The 13,189-nt window shown below is 50.2% G+C and overlaps 5 protein-coding genes across 5 annotated transcripts; all 5 read right to left on the reverse strand.

Moving 5' to 3' along the window:
- Positions 1-146: 146 nt before the first annotated feature.
- Positions 147-3,381, reverse strand: VTN00DRAFT_4738 (uncharacterized protein; the record flags this gene model as incomplete). Its single annotated transcript, XM_069431193.1, has 3 exons — positions 147-1,250; positions 1,298-2,297; positions 2,354-3,381. The coding sequence occupies 3 exons, from the start codon at positions 3,379-3,381 to the stop codon at positions 147-149; spliced, it is 3,132 nt and encodes a 1,043-aa protein (XP_069290253.1).
- A 646-nt stretch (positions 3,382-4,027) lies between these two features.
- VTN00DRAFT_4739 (uncharacterized protein) lies at positions 4,028-5,062 on the reverse strand (the record flags this gene model as incomplete). Its single annotated transcript, XM_069431194.1, has 1 exon — positions 4,028-5,062. One exon carries the CDS (start codon positions 5,060-5,062, stop codon positions 4,028-4,030), a length of 1,035 nt encoding a protein of 344 aa, XP_069290254.1.
- A 326-nt stretch (positions 5,063-5,388) lies between these two features.
- On the reverse strand, positions 5,389-7,247 carry VTN00DRAFT_4740 (uncharacterized protein; the record flags this gene model as incomplete). Its single annotated transcript, XM_069431196.1, has 8 exons — positions 5,389-5,649; positions 5,727-5,814; positions 5,874-6,004; positions 6,081-6,249; positions 6,532-6,705; positions 6,766-6,935; positions 6,978-7,028; positions 7,206-7,247. 8 exons carry the CDS (start codon positions 7,245-7,247, stop codon positions 5,389-5,391), a joined length of 1,086 nt encoding a protein of 361 aa, XP_069290255.1.
- Positions 7,248-7,893: 646 nt separating this feature from the next.
- On the reverse strand, positions 7,894-10,034 carry VTN00DRAFT_4741 (uncharacterized protein; the record flags this gene model as incomplete). The annotated part of the gene is made up of 4 exons (XM_069431197.1): positions 7,894-7,938; positions 8,009-9,011; positions 9,101-9,613; positions 9,685-10,034. The coding sequence occupies 4 exons, from the start codon at positions 10,032-10,034 to the stop codon at positions 7,894-7,896; spliced, it is 1,911 nt and encodes a 636-aa protein (XP_069290256.1).
- Positions 10,035-12,154: 2,120 nt separating this feature from the next.
- Positions 12,155-12,872, reverse strand: VTN00DRAFT_4742 (uncharacterized protein; the record flags this gene model as incomplete). Its single annotated transcript, XM_069431198.1, has 2 exons — positions 12,155-12,556; positions 12,681-12,872. The coding sequence occupies 2 exons, from the start codon at positions 12,870-12,872 to the stop codon at positions 12,155-12,157; spliced, it is 594 nt and encodes a 197-aa protein (XP_069290257.1).
- Between the last annotated feature and the right edge of the window lie 317 nt (positions 12,873-13,189).

A 13,189-nucleotide genomic window follows, 5' to 3' on the forward strand; every position in this document is an offset into this window, starting at 1 on the left:
CGATATGATGTGTGTGTTGTGGGGAAATATATATAATTAGGAAGGACGAATAATGCCATAGCTCCGGACCCTCTGAAACCCAAACATGTTATTTATTTAGATGATCCCCTAAATCGGACCTAGGATGGATAAGAAGAAGAAAAACTCTATTTTCGAACCCACTTCGTCCTGAAATACTCCACCATCTTAGCCACCATCTCCTGATCTAGCCCCTTCGCCCCCGCAAGCGCAGGAGAAGACCGTCTCGCTTCATGTGTGCACCACTCGAGAGTGCGACGAGGCTCTCCAGCACCGTACTTGTTCGTGAAGAACTCGACCAACTTGATCGGTGGATTGACGGCTGGATCAGGGTTCGACTCCCGCAGCCGCTTCAACCACTCGCGCTGGTCGAGTTCTTCAAATTCGAGGCCTGCTTGACGTAGGTAGGGGAGTAAGTCACAGGTCCAGTTGAAGGAATTGTGATTAATAATGTTGAAGACGCTGGCATCTTTTGTTGTGGAGAGGGACAGGGATATCTCGACGACGGTGTCCGCGACGACATCGACGGGGAGCCAGAGGGGCGATTCATCCAAGCGTGGCAGTGCACCGATGGTGGTTGCGGACTGGAGCATCAGGGGTATGGCTTCGGTTGGATTCCAGATACCGTGCTTTGTGTCGCCGATGATCTGGCCGATTCGGAGGACTCGGGCTTGGATACCTGTCTTTTCTGCTGCCTGATTGCAGATGTGTTCTCCGATGAGCTTGGATTGGGCGTACCCCATGTTTTGAGCGTAGCTTAGTTTCATGGGGAGGGCCTCGGGAACTTCTCCTTCAGTGTTTATGACAGTGCTAACGGACGAGCAGAAGTTGAATGAGGCGGAGGCTGGTCTTTGGGATTTGAGACAGAGATCGATCAGATTCTTGAGCCCCGAAATGCTGTCTTTCTCGAAGCTGTTGAGATGTAAGTTGAAGTTGACGGACCAGGCACAGTGGATGAGGTCTGTTATTTCGGATGTTAGGACGTTGTAAATTGTCGAGTCAAGCCCTAGGTTGGTTTGAGATATATCAGACGGCAGAGCAGATAGTTTGCTTCGAGCAGAATCCGGAAGGTCCTCGTAGACTCGACGCTCACGCATGGACTTGAGCAAGCGGTCATAAGCTTCGATAGTTGATCCTGCTCGTACGAGGCAATAGACCTTCTGGACGTCAGGCAAAGACGCCAATTTGGCAGCTATATGGCTGCCCAGAGAGCCAGTAGCGCCGGTAAGAACCTGCTTTCGTCAGCATTTAGCTTCCTATACAAGGAGGCAAGACTTACAATATATCTTCCACAAAGGCCATTAGGAAGCGGTTTGTGCCGTTCAAAAGAGCTGTATTTCGTTATCAACTTCTCCATCAGCTCCTCGATTGATTCCTTATCTGTCGTATCCCCAGATTTCAAAGAATGAAGATGATGCGCCAGGGAATTTATGGTAGGATAGTCGAAGGCGACGTTTAATCCTAGCTTCTGTCCATTGGTGTCAATGCGTTTTACCAATATAGATCTCAGCTGCGTTGCCTGCAATGAGTCCATTCCAAGGCCAAAGAAGTCCGCCCCATCAGTCAAAGCTGAAGGGTTCTTCAGAGGTAGGATGTTTTGAAGCTGCTCTCGGAGAAAGCTCTTTAGTTCCGGTTCTGATAAAGCGAGAGTCTCTTCCGTGCCATTATTTTCTTCATACGCATCTTCAATGATCTGACTGAACTGCCGGTAGAACGCCTGCCTGATAACCGTCCCCTTATCCGTACGAGGATATTGCGTGTCCGCAGGGAGAACTTTAACCATGTCTCTTGAGAGGTGACCATAAGCAGGCATGGAAGTCTGCACTCTTTCCACAGCGGGCCAGATGCGGTCGATGATCTGCTCAGTTGACAGTCCAGATGCATCTTCCGACGGTATTATCATCAGCCCGACACTGGTCTTGCCAGCACCGAAAACAACGGCCTCTGACACGACACCATCCTGTCTGATCGTACCCTCCATGGCCAACGGATTGACTTTCTCCCCGTTGACGAGGATGATGGTGTCGTCCAGCCGAGCGTAATACTTGTACGCCTCTATAGTTGGATGCTTCATGAACAGATCTTTCGTCGCGTATGAGCCATCTGGCCTATTCGACATCACCTTCGACGGCCAACCGTCGAGGCAGATCAATTCGAAAATCCCTGGAGCGCGCTCTTCGAATCGGAGATACGGTTTAACAGAGTCGGAGGGACGCAGATAATCCCAGCCTTTGTCCTCCCGTGGTCTAAACGAGGTCATCAGCTGACCGGTCTCAGTCCTATAAGGCGTCAGAATGTCTTCAAATAACATAATCTAAAAGTAGATGGAACATACGCTCCATAATGGCTAACAAGATTGACACCATTAGCGACCAATTTATCCCCCAAGGAGTCAGGACATGCAGAGCCTCCGAACATGACAATCTTGAACCTAGCCAGTGCTTCAATGCCTTCGCTCGTCTCAGCAAGCAGCTTCAGCGCATAGGGAACGCCGTAGAAGATCTCAAAGTCGTGGGCTCTCATGATGTCGAGCAGATACTGTTTGGCAAGAGGCAAGCTTGCATTATACAGATGAATGCGCTTGCAGGAATGGATTGTCCGGAACAAACAGCTGAGGCCGTGGTTGTGATACAGCGGGAGGGTGATAAACCCGTTCATGTTCATGTTAATCGCGTAGTTCCGTATCGCAGCTTGATGGGTCTGGAAGATTGGCTTGGGGAGGCCAGTCGAGCCGCTGGAGTGGATGATCCATGCGACATACTTCGTTTCAAATTCTGGAGTGAGGGAACGAGCAAGGTTTGTATAGGCATCTTTTTCTTCGTGGAGGGGGTAGTCGTAGGTATCTTGAGCTGGCATCTCGTGGATCTGGAGAGTAGGATTATGCTTTTGCAACTCCTTGGTCGTGTCCCAAAAAGATACATCAAAAATGAGATGTTTGGAACCCGTATTGTCGAGCAGAGATGTGCATGCATCCGTAGATATGCGTGTTGAGAGGAACAGGACGGTATGACCGAGCTTTGAGAGTGCGAGCAGAGTGACCAGGTAGTTGAGATCAGATGGTCCTAACAGAGCGACAACGGATGGTGTATAAGAAGAGCTATCCCTTGGCGGAATGTGAACAGCAAGTTTTTTTGCGACTCGAAAAGCAAAGGTGTCGAGCTGACGGAGGGAGTAGTCGACATAGTTGGTACCAGATGACGGGTAGGAAACCACAGGTTTATCCCCCAGCAGGCTCATGCGGTTCCGAACGAGCTCATCTATTGTGAGAGGCTCCCTCCAAGTGGAATTTCCCAGAACGGGTTGCTTGACCATGTTCCTTTCGATGGGTGGTTTTTCTGTGACTTGAGCAGTTGCCACAGACATCTCGGCTGCCAACGCTGGATCTTGACGTATTTGAAAGCACAACTATGACCTTGTTGAGAGAATAGGTGAGTACTAAGTAATTGTATAAATAAAAACCATGCATAAACAGAACTGCAGAATCAAAGGAATATTAGTGGGAGAAGAAACATATATGTCTCCTGAGGGGTGCACTGCACACGGACTTGAAGTCATAGACCGCTCCCAGATTAATCTTCAACAACGCAACACCCTAGACTTCATTCATGTGTTGTTATCCCGGGGCTCCATCAGATAGTCCACCAATCCATGACATTGAAGCGGAAACGGTATTGGAGGAAGTGCAGACGGAGATACGCGCAACTGATGTAGCGCGGAAAACAAAACCTTGAGGACCGGATAAAAATCCGGCAGCCCTGACCAGCAACCATAAACCCCAACATGGGAAAGCAGATCTACCAAAGGTTTCTCAATGGCCAATTCCATGACATCTTCCCGTTGCTCATCAGTTGGGCATTTGGTCATAGATTGTCAGCCTCTTGAAATGTGATATAGCCCTAGCATCGTTAGCAATCACAGACACAAGACTCTGTCCAGCAGAATCCACAACAGCCAAAAAACATCAATACCCAAAATAACCCATAAAAACAGAGAATAATAACCAAACATATCAAATCCTCCCCGTTAGGTTACCACCTCCCACACCCTCCACAATAACCCACCTCACCTCCCCCGCAACCAAATCCGGCCTAACCAGATGCACGAAATGCCCACAATCCTCCACATTCACCAACCTCCTCTTCCTACCTTCCTCGGACACCAACCCCAACATCTCCCCCTTCAACCCCCGATCCGCCTCATCCCACCGATCCAGCAGCTCCCGAAACGCTCTCCTCTCCTTCGCCGTCCCATTCCCAGCCTCGACACCCGCGGTGTAGATCCGCTCGTAGTCTCTTACGCTCCGGCAGCAGATGATGCTGAGCGGTTTGTCCGCGCCCAGCGGGTGGTGGGTGAGTTGGTTCTTGGCCGCGAGGGTCTCGCAGACCTCGACGAAGGACGCTGCCTCGACCTGTCCCGCCGACGAGGGTGTTGCAGCTCCGCGGGAGATGTCCGCAGCGCGGAGGCGCCACTCGTCTCGGGATAGCTTCGCGTCGTCCCGGAGGCCGGTGACGCGCGCGAAGTTGAGATGGCCCAGGACGGCGGTGATGTTGGGGTCCGGGATGCGGAAGTAGTGGTGTTGGCGCTCGGAGGACGGGTCCGCGAGGACCATCCCCGCGACGGAGGCGGGATGCAGGTGGAGGAATTCGCGGGCGACGATGGCGCCGTAGGAGTGGGCGATGAGGATGTATGGCGGGGCGAGGCGCAAGGTAGTCAGTAGGGCGTGGAGTTCCTCCGCTGCTGTGACTGCAGTCGCGGTGGGTTGGTTAGGGTTGTTGTTAGACTTGGGAGGATGGTCTTCGCTCCGTCCCAGTCCGGAGCGGTCGTAGAGAAGGATACGGGCGAAGGAGGCTACGAGGCGTTGGACGGCGGGATACGAGGATGAGGACTCGCCTGCACCGGGGATGATGACCACCAAGGGGTCGTTGTCCTTGCGGGGAGGGCCGCTGATAGATGCGTAGAGTCTGTGGGTGCCGATGGAGACGAGGGAGGATCTGGTGGATGTGTTCCAGTCATCGTTGTCATCGTTGGCAGAGAATGGTGCCATTAGGTAGTTATGATATCTCTTCGTGCTTGCGAAGGAGAGAGTTGTGTGCATGTAGGATTTATGATACCATGAATTCGTCTCATGGTGACTACCTGCGTACTAGCTAGCTGTGGACGTCTGACAGCTATCTCCCAGGCTGTCAGATCATGTGCCATATACAGCCAATGTCCACTATCATGTTGAATATTGTTCCATATGAAATTATATTTCTGTATACTATCATAAATAGACCACGCATATATATGGCTTGCTATTTTCCGCCAGAAAAAAAAAAGATGATAGATAAACGGGAAGTCCTACGTGAAGAGATAGGACTTAGCAGCATATTAAACCAAGAGGGTAGTAGATTGTTTCCTCTCGATTTTGTCACTCGACGCCCTCTTCTTCCATAAGGGGATTAACTTGTTCGCAAGAACAGCAGCCAAGACCGTGAATATCAAAGTAGGCACCGCTGCTAGAGGATACCAGTGTAGTGTCACCATGCCTATTTGGAATATTGACTGCATGGGAATGGGAACAAATACGAAACCTATAACGGTAATTCTATTGACTGCTTGAGTCTGGGTGACTGTTTCTGTATTGAGGGTCTAAACCAAGTCATTCAATTAGGTGTTTTTATTAAATTTCTGTTACTGCCAATGAAGGAATGTGAAAGGGGACTCACCAGACTGTGAAGGTTCCGCTGCTGATCCAGTAGCGTGAGCGATGTTAGTTCGTAGTAATTCAGCTGCATCAGTATGTTTTCGAGCCGCCTATCAATTCAGAACGTAACGGAAGATCTGGACTCGTCTTGTCGGGGCTGTTGATGGACTTGATGAAGCAATCAACGGAGAATCTGTGCAGACGCATTCTCTCTCGAATGTCGATTGTAGCACCCGTGTCCTTGTGTATTTGGAGAGTCTGATCGAGAAGAGGTTGTGTGCGATTGTTGTCATATAAAAACTAAACACTTGAGGCATTAGTTTCCTTCTTCTTTGCCCTCTCCCCTTAATACAACGTAGGGAGGAAATAATCTCACTTTGGATCTCTGGTGCAAGGTTTTCGAAGCAGCTTCCCACGTACTGTCCCAATCCGTAAAGATGGAAATCAGGTCAGCATATGTCCAAAAGGGACATGATTCGAGCCGTTTCCAGCGCCGTCCGTCCTCTGATTGATAAAGTCGCTCAATTCGCTGCGGGACATCCCGGCTACGCTCGCAGCAGAGAACTATATATAATTGGAGAATAAAAAAATTTTGTCAACGGTCTCGCTGTATCTGTCAAGCGACACTACGTAGCTAATTCGAACGCAGTAAGACCAAGATGTCCATTTTATCCAAAACTCCATTTGCATACCTATAGATAACCGACGGGCTTCATGTGATCCCAAGAGATAACATCCAGGTAGGATTCATGATCGCTTGGCAAAGTTTCAATATGATCCATTATACAGGAGAAGCCTAGTACGGTTAGACAAGCAATAGCACTCACCAAAGAGCACGGATTCTTGGAGCAGACTCCGCAATGCTCCTTACTGTTGAAAGTTTCGAAGTTCGGTAGCACGGTCTTTCCACTTTTGAAGCGGCGGAAGATTGCTGCTGGCAAGCCAGGGTACGGCCTTCTCGAATTGATTTTGCTTCCACGATTCCCATTCCTTCAACGATCCTACTCTCATGTTAGCAACTTGCGCAAGACATCAGGAAAGAAGCTACTAATATAGCATACACAATAGTCAACCCGATCGGTAGCCCATGTTGCTCTTCGAAGCGATCACGAAACCGGTCCGCGGACGTGGTGTCAAAACGAATACTTTTGAAGACAGGATGTGATTTTTTCTTGGGTAGATGCCGAATTCCGAATAGAATCTGCGCTTGTATATCTCTTGGGTACAACGCCTATTGTGATAGTTATTTCTCCCTGCTCTTGATTCAAAAGACCGGGTGGCTGTGGTAGCGGGTCCTGAGAATGTGGGAAGACGGAAAGTGCGGCTAGCTCTGAGCGGTCAGAAGGTCTTTTTTTTTTCTCTTTCCATTATGGAATTAGATTCTAGGAGTTTTAAGAGAAAAGGACAAAAATGAAGAATGTATCTCCAACGCAAAAAAAGTGACTGGAATAGTAAGAGCACAAGAGAAAATGAGAGCAGAGCAGGAATAACAGTCACTCACACCGCTTAGAAATAACTCTGAACTGTGGCTGTGAAGACGCATATTCTGGCTGTGGTTGGAAGGTGCTAGGCAGTGCCTACCGACTACTGTAGGTAGTTCAACTGCCTCTATTGCGCTGTTGCTGCCATGGATGTTGCTGATTTGACGCCTGATCGGGTATTTCCACCCTTTTTTACCAGTGGATAACTTCTCAACTTGAAGATTGCATGATGTGGCTGTCCTGGACTAGGTCGTTTTCATCCTAAATCCCAATTCTGGCGGCTCTAAAATCAGCCTTACGCCCTCCAAAGCCACACAGCCTGACCCGACTGACAATTGGGCTCAGGCTCTCAGCAGCTTTTCTCACACCCAAAACTGAAGCTTTACAATTAGTTTGTTCTCGTAGTCAAGTTCAGCGGGGCTAATAGGCTAGGACCGCGGTGGAGTCAGCAGGATCTTGCATTCCATACAATAGCCAATCTACACTACCATGCCAAAACTTTCTACACCCCCTCCCCTGCTCGGCAGATTGCCATTCTATAGCCGCATGACTTTGAAGCCACTAGAGGGTACCTGGGCGCTATGATAGGTCACAGACCCTGGACAAAGCCAGCCCCAATCAAAATTTAGCAAAAGCGGCAAGGCGACAGGGGGGGGGGGGTGCGGAAAGTTTTGGCATGGTACTGTACATACGCTGAGAAATCGATCCTCAAAACGTGAACATCGAAGCATCATTCCCAATACTTGACAATGCCTGGAAGCGTATATCAAATTAGAACACACCCTCACATAAACAAAAGAGAAATAGGGAGAAATCCACTCACCCAGGAGTCTAACTGCGTCCACCATGTCGACGATTCCTCCCAGTTCTCAGGTAGTACCAAGTTCAAGTCGTGTACTTTTCCAGAGTCGTCGATGGCTTCGAGAACCGGTGCTTGTAGTTGTAGCTCCCCAGGCATTGGGATCGGAGTATGGTTGGGGCGGTTACCCGACTCCAGAGAGACCGGGTGCTGGTTCTCGGTTTCCAAGGGAGCAGAAGCCTTTTGCTGCCGTTCAGAGACAGTCACTCCGTGCTGCGCGCCTCTGAGAGTTATCCTTTCAGCTGTATCAGTGCCAACACCAGTTGCAGACCTCCGCAGGTCATGCGCCGCAATCCACCGATGCACCTCCACCCTCAACTCTTCCAGTATAATACTATACCTCCGACTCGGACAGTTTCTCCTCGTTGCCTTTGCCAGATGCTGCTGGCAGCTCTCCGCGAGATTGAACAGGGAACGTGTCGCCGTTTCATCATCAGAAGGAGCAGATGCAGTGCCTAAAAACGGACGACGTCGATACTCCTGAATCGTATATATATACACCACAATAATTGCACAGAAACACACATAATGCGTGAACCAGAACGACTGCACCAAAATTCCCTGATCGGCCAGACTGACGACGAGGGTCATCACGTCTTTGGCCGCGGAGATGCATTTTTGGACGTGTATTTTCACTTTATCCCTCGTTACTGTAGATCCTCCTCCTCCTTCTTCACCTCGCCCTCGACGATTACCAAAAGCAGTAGTAAAATCACTCAAAAGAAACGACCTCGTCGCATGGATCACGGCATGTGAATACGCCAGCTGGAGCACATGGCTCTGTCGACAGAGAGGCGGGATGAGACTTGATGCGCGGACGCTGCTGAAGATCGGGGGCACGCTCTCTTTCCATTTCTCGAGCTCGGAGGTCAGGTGGAGTGCGGCTTCAAGGGGAGAGGCGGAGCTCTTGGAGGAGGGGCGGATGGTGTATACTTGGCGGGAGATTTCGCTGAGGATGCGGGCCAGTCTGGATATCTTATTAGCTACCTAGGGCTAGGTCGGTAGGGGAAAAAGGATTTTGGATCAAGGGGATGGATGGGTGAAGAATAAACCCACCGAAAATGTAAATTCGCAGCAATCATCAAACAATCCGCCGACTCCACCTCCTGCCTCTGCCTGTGCCTCGAGAATTGACGTTCTAGCCCCAGTCCCAATCCCACCCCCATTTCAGGTTCAGGGCTAGAATCCATCACAATATCGTCATCATCAACCACATCCGGCAACTCCTGATCGATATCCTCATCATGCAACAACCGCGGCCTCCCAAACATCACACTCAGATACTTATCGATCGTGTACGCGCTCCAAAAGACACGCTTCCGGAGCTCATGCTCCAGATAAGCGGTCGTCGTCCCTGTCTGACCCAGCTTCATCGTCGTGGCTCGTTTACGATGCAGCCCCAGCGCCGTTACAAGTTGTAGCGCGGTGCCAAAGGCGTACCAGCATTCGTTGGCTCGGGAGGATGAGAGGAGGTACAGGCACTGACCGAGTCGGGCCTGGAGGGTTTCTAGTTTTGGCGGGCCGGTCTCGAGGGAGGACATGTGCTTTGAGGCAATGTACCATCGTTCGCTTGGTTGATCTTGATCAGTTTTCAATCATATCAGGTGATGGGAGAAGGAGAGTGGAAAAAAGTCTCTCACCTCTCATTACACTCCTCACAATCACCATCACCACCAGCACCAGTAGTGGCACATGTACTTCCAGGCCTTCTTTCCTCATGCATCGTCGCAACAGCAAAGACCATAAACACAATCGCCGCCCTTGCAACCAGAGTCCTCCCAGAAGAAGACGGCAAATTCATCGGCGACGACACATTATTATTCTCATACACCTCCCTCACCCACCTCTCCACAGCCCCCCTATGCAGAAACCGATACGTGACGATCGAAAAATCAAAATAGATCCCCACGAGCTCGAGCGCCTTTTCCAACGGCAGCAGAACAAACCCAGCTTCCGTGTGATGATCCACAAAGGGCTTGTCGCCGAACATGAATACGGAGGTATTATTGTTTCTTTTGGTGGAGGCGGCTTCATGCTGCTGCAATGGACTGGGATTGGGAGGTATGGTTGTTGAGATATCAACATCATCAGCCTGGTGTAGATGTAGACGGCGCCAGACACGGTTAAGGAATGAGATTCCAGACGTGGGACCTAGGTAGTTTCCCTCGAGATCTGTAGTGGATCCTAGTTCTGGGGAGCTGTGTGGTGATATAATAGGAGGAGGAGTAATAAACTGGGAATGTCTCTCTGATTTCAAAGAGAGTGATGATAATAATGAACAGGACTGGCAGGTACGGGATATTGATGTCGAAGAAGTTGCAGGAGTCGAGGGAGCTTTCTCTGTGAAAGCAGGGGAAAAAGAATTATTTCTACTGTCCGCCACATCTCTTAGCATCGACTCAGGAGCCGGCAGCGGAGATGGAGGCAGTCCTCTCGAGTACGCAGCATTGTATTCGCAGGGAAGAGAGAGCCGTGTGCATCTCAGGCACGGAAGGGTGCCAGTGCAGCGTGTCTTTTTCCTTGACCATCGTCAGCAGAGAGTTCAATTGACGCGGCCAGAGAGTAGGATAGTAGATAATATAAAATATATACCCCTTGCAAGAATCGCAAGCCCTAGTGATCTTCCGACGTTCAGGTCTATTATTCGTATTGGGTGTCTCGGAAGCCTTCCTCTTCCGCCCGGAGGGTGTTGCGCCGCGCGCATAGATCGGCGATTCTAGACCATTCCTCCCTATCACAGTATTATTGTTGGGACTAGATGAGGCCCCCATAACAGATCCGGCGCTGCTGGTCATCAGCAGTCGTGCAGACGAGTTGGCAGGTAGGGTAAATTGAACTCCGCTACAGGATCCGCTCCACCTACACAAGACTGAGAGGAAGAGACCCGGCAATTGAAGCTGCTAGAGGATATTAGATGCAGAAGGAAATGGAGAGGAGAGGTTTCCGTGCATCAACGGATTTGCCATTGTATTCAAGTTATCGTGGCATTTGGACGGTGCTTTGCGGTGCGGGGTCCCCGCACTTCGCAGTTTCAAAGAGCCGACGGCTGAAAAATATCCGGAGGCGGAAGATGTCCGAGAAAGCGCGCAACAAGGACTTCTGGTTTCTATCAGAAGGAGAATTGAACGAAAAGCTAACAAGCATGTTGTATATACCAGATAATAGCCAATTCCTTGAATTTCGACAGATGAAGTCTCCGAAAGTGTAGACAGCTAGAGATCCCCCCATATGTATAACACGGAGTGTACGGCTGGACAAGTGCATAGCGACAAGGACAGCCGCAGGATATCCAATATTATTAGACACTAGTCATATTGTAGATAGGTTGTGGTAACCAGAAACTCTCACAACCACAAAACTCTTCAACCCACCTGGGGAGAGGACAGGGTGCGAGAAAAATGTTTGCTGCGAAGTCTCCACAATCCTCCAAGGAGCTGAAGTATGATTCCACTTTCCTTTTCTATTCCTGCATTTTCGGTCCTCGTCCCGCGGACGGGGTAGTATATGGGTACCGTGGGCCCATGGCCGGAGTCTAGACCAGACTCCCGAGCCACGCTTGACGCCAATGGCATTAGACATTAGACATTAGACATTAGACATATCACACCGCATGTCGAGTCCATGTAGTATAACGAAAGTCCCCGTCTGGTATCAAGAAAATTGATTACTATCCATCTCTTGATATCGCTTGTCGATTGGCAGGCCGCTTGAACAGCCCACTGAGGATCAACGCCTCAGTTAACTGTAGTCCTGATACTGTATCGTAGCAAGTGTTATTGTTTGGTTGTTCAAGAATTCATCAGCATGTACAAACCACTTACTGGACACGAGACCTGTGCGGTACATATCTTCGAAGAAGAAAGCCAGGATACGGAGGTGGTCGATCCTCCTAGGCCTCGTTTCATGCCGTACAAAAGGGTTTTCTGGGCGGAAGGCATTGACATTCCCAGCTTCCTGACGTGAGAAGAAGATGCAATGCAAGGGGGCCCGTTGCTTGTTGCGGGCTGGCTGACTGGTGATTGACAGGCAGGTACGAGACGTTCGGGGCATGAGAAGTAGACTCTCATGGAGTATCTGCAAAACGTAAACTCCATCAGCTCCCGAGCGTTTCTATAACGCTACATTATTCGACTCTCCATCCCTCGTCGACCAATCTCCCAGCATCTCATCCGTCCCTCCGCTGTCCACATATTCTCCATCTTCTTCTCCTTCGGCATCCTCCATCTCGCTGTCACGTCGATCTCGATCTTTGTTCGAATGCAAATTCAGATCAACGACAGTCGAAATCTCCGGAAGTGACGCACCGCGGCGTATGACGCTGATGATCTGATCCACATTCTCACGCTCGCAGCACCGGATGGAGAGGAGCAGCCGCTCCAGCAGACCCCGGTAGTACTCCAGCTCCTCCTGAGTGCGTTTCGCCGCGAGTTTGCGCCGCTTGTCCGCGAGCTCGTCATAAATGCAGGTGCGGCCATGTGCGGCACATTCGGCGCAGGGGTTGCCGGTGGTGCACTGGAAAGATCAACATGCTCAGAATCAGATGTGCCTTTTCTTTGAAGGAATTAAATAATACATGCTAATTGAAGAAAGCAAGCGCAGCGCAAGAAGGGAACGGAAGGAAAGAGTACAGACATACCTTGATCCGGCGCCTCTTGCACTCCTTGCACGCGCTCGACGCCCTCTTCATTTTACCTCCCTCTTCCGTGGCGGCACCTGTCCCCGGTGCAGGAGTACTGCTCTCTGCCATCGAGGGCGTCCGGGGCGCGAGGGCACGAAGCGGTCGCGTGCCAATTCCAGCACCAGCAAGTCCCTGTCCCTGCTGCGGCATAATCAACCTACTGCTGACGGAGGTAGAACTTTTTTAATTCGATTGCGGTCTCGACTTCTTGCGCGAGTCCGAATGAAGACTGAGATATATAATGACTGACGGGGTCTAATCAGGCGTTCTCACTTGCTCGACAGGAAGGCGACCCACGGCTCAATTGAAGTATTTATTAAACTGTAAGAAACGGCCACGGATCGAGGCTAAAGAAGGAAACAATCCAAAAATATGCAAGGTCCCTCACTCATTCTCTCCATCGCGCTACTGCGTACGTTCGTAGGGCAAAGTGGTTCAGTGGACACTGAGACCAGTTGCCAAACTTA

The sequence above is a fragment of the Thermoascus crustaceus genome (assembly GCF_041956765.1).
Source record: "Thermoascus crustaceus strain CBS 181.67 unplaced genomic scaffold VTN00scaffold_2, whole genome shotgun sequence".
Lineage (NCBI taxonomy): Eukaryota > Fungi > Ascomycota > Eurotiomycetes > Eurotiales > Thermoascaceae > Thermoascus > Thermoascus crustaceus.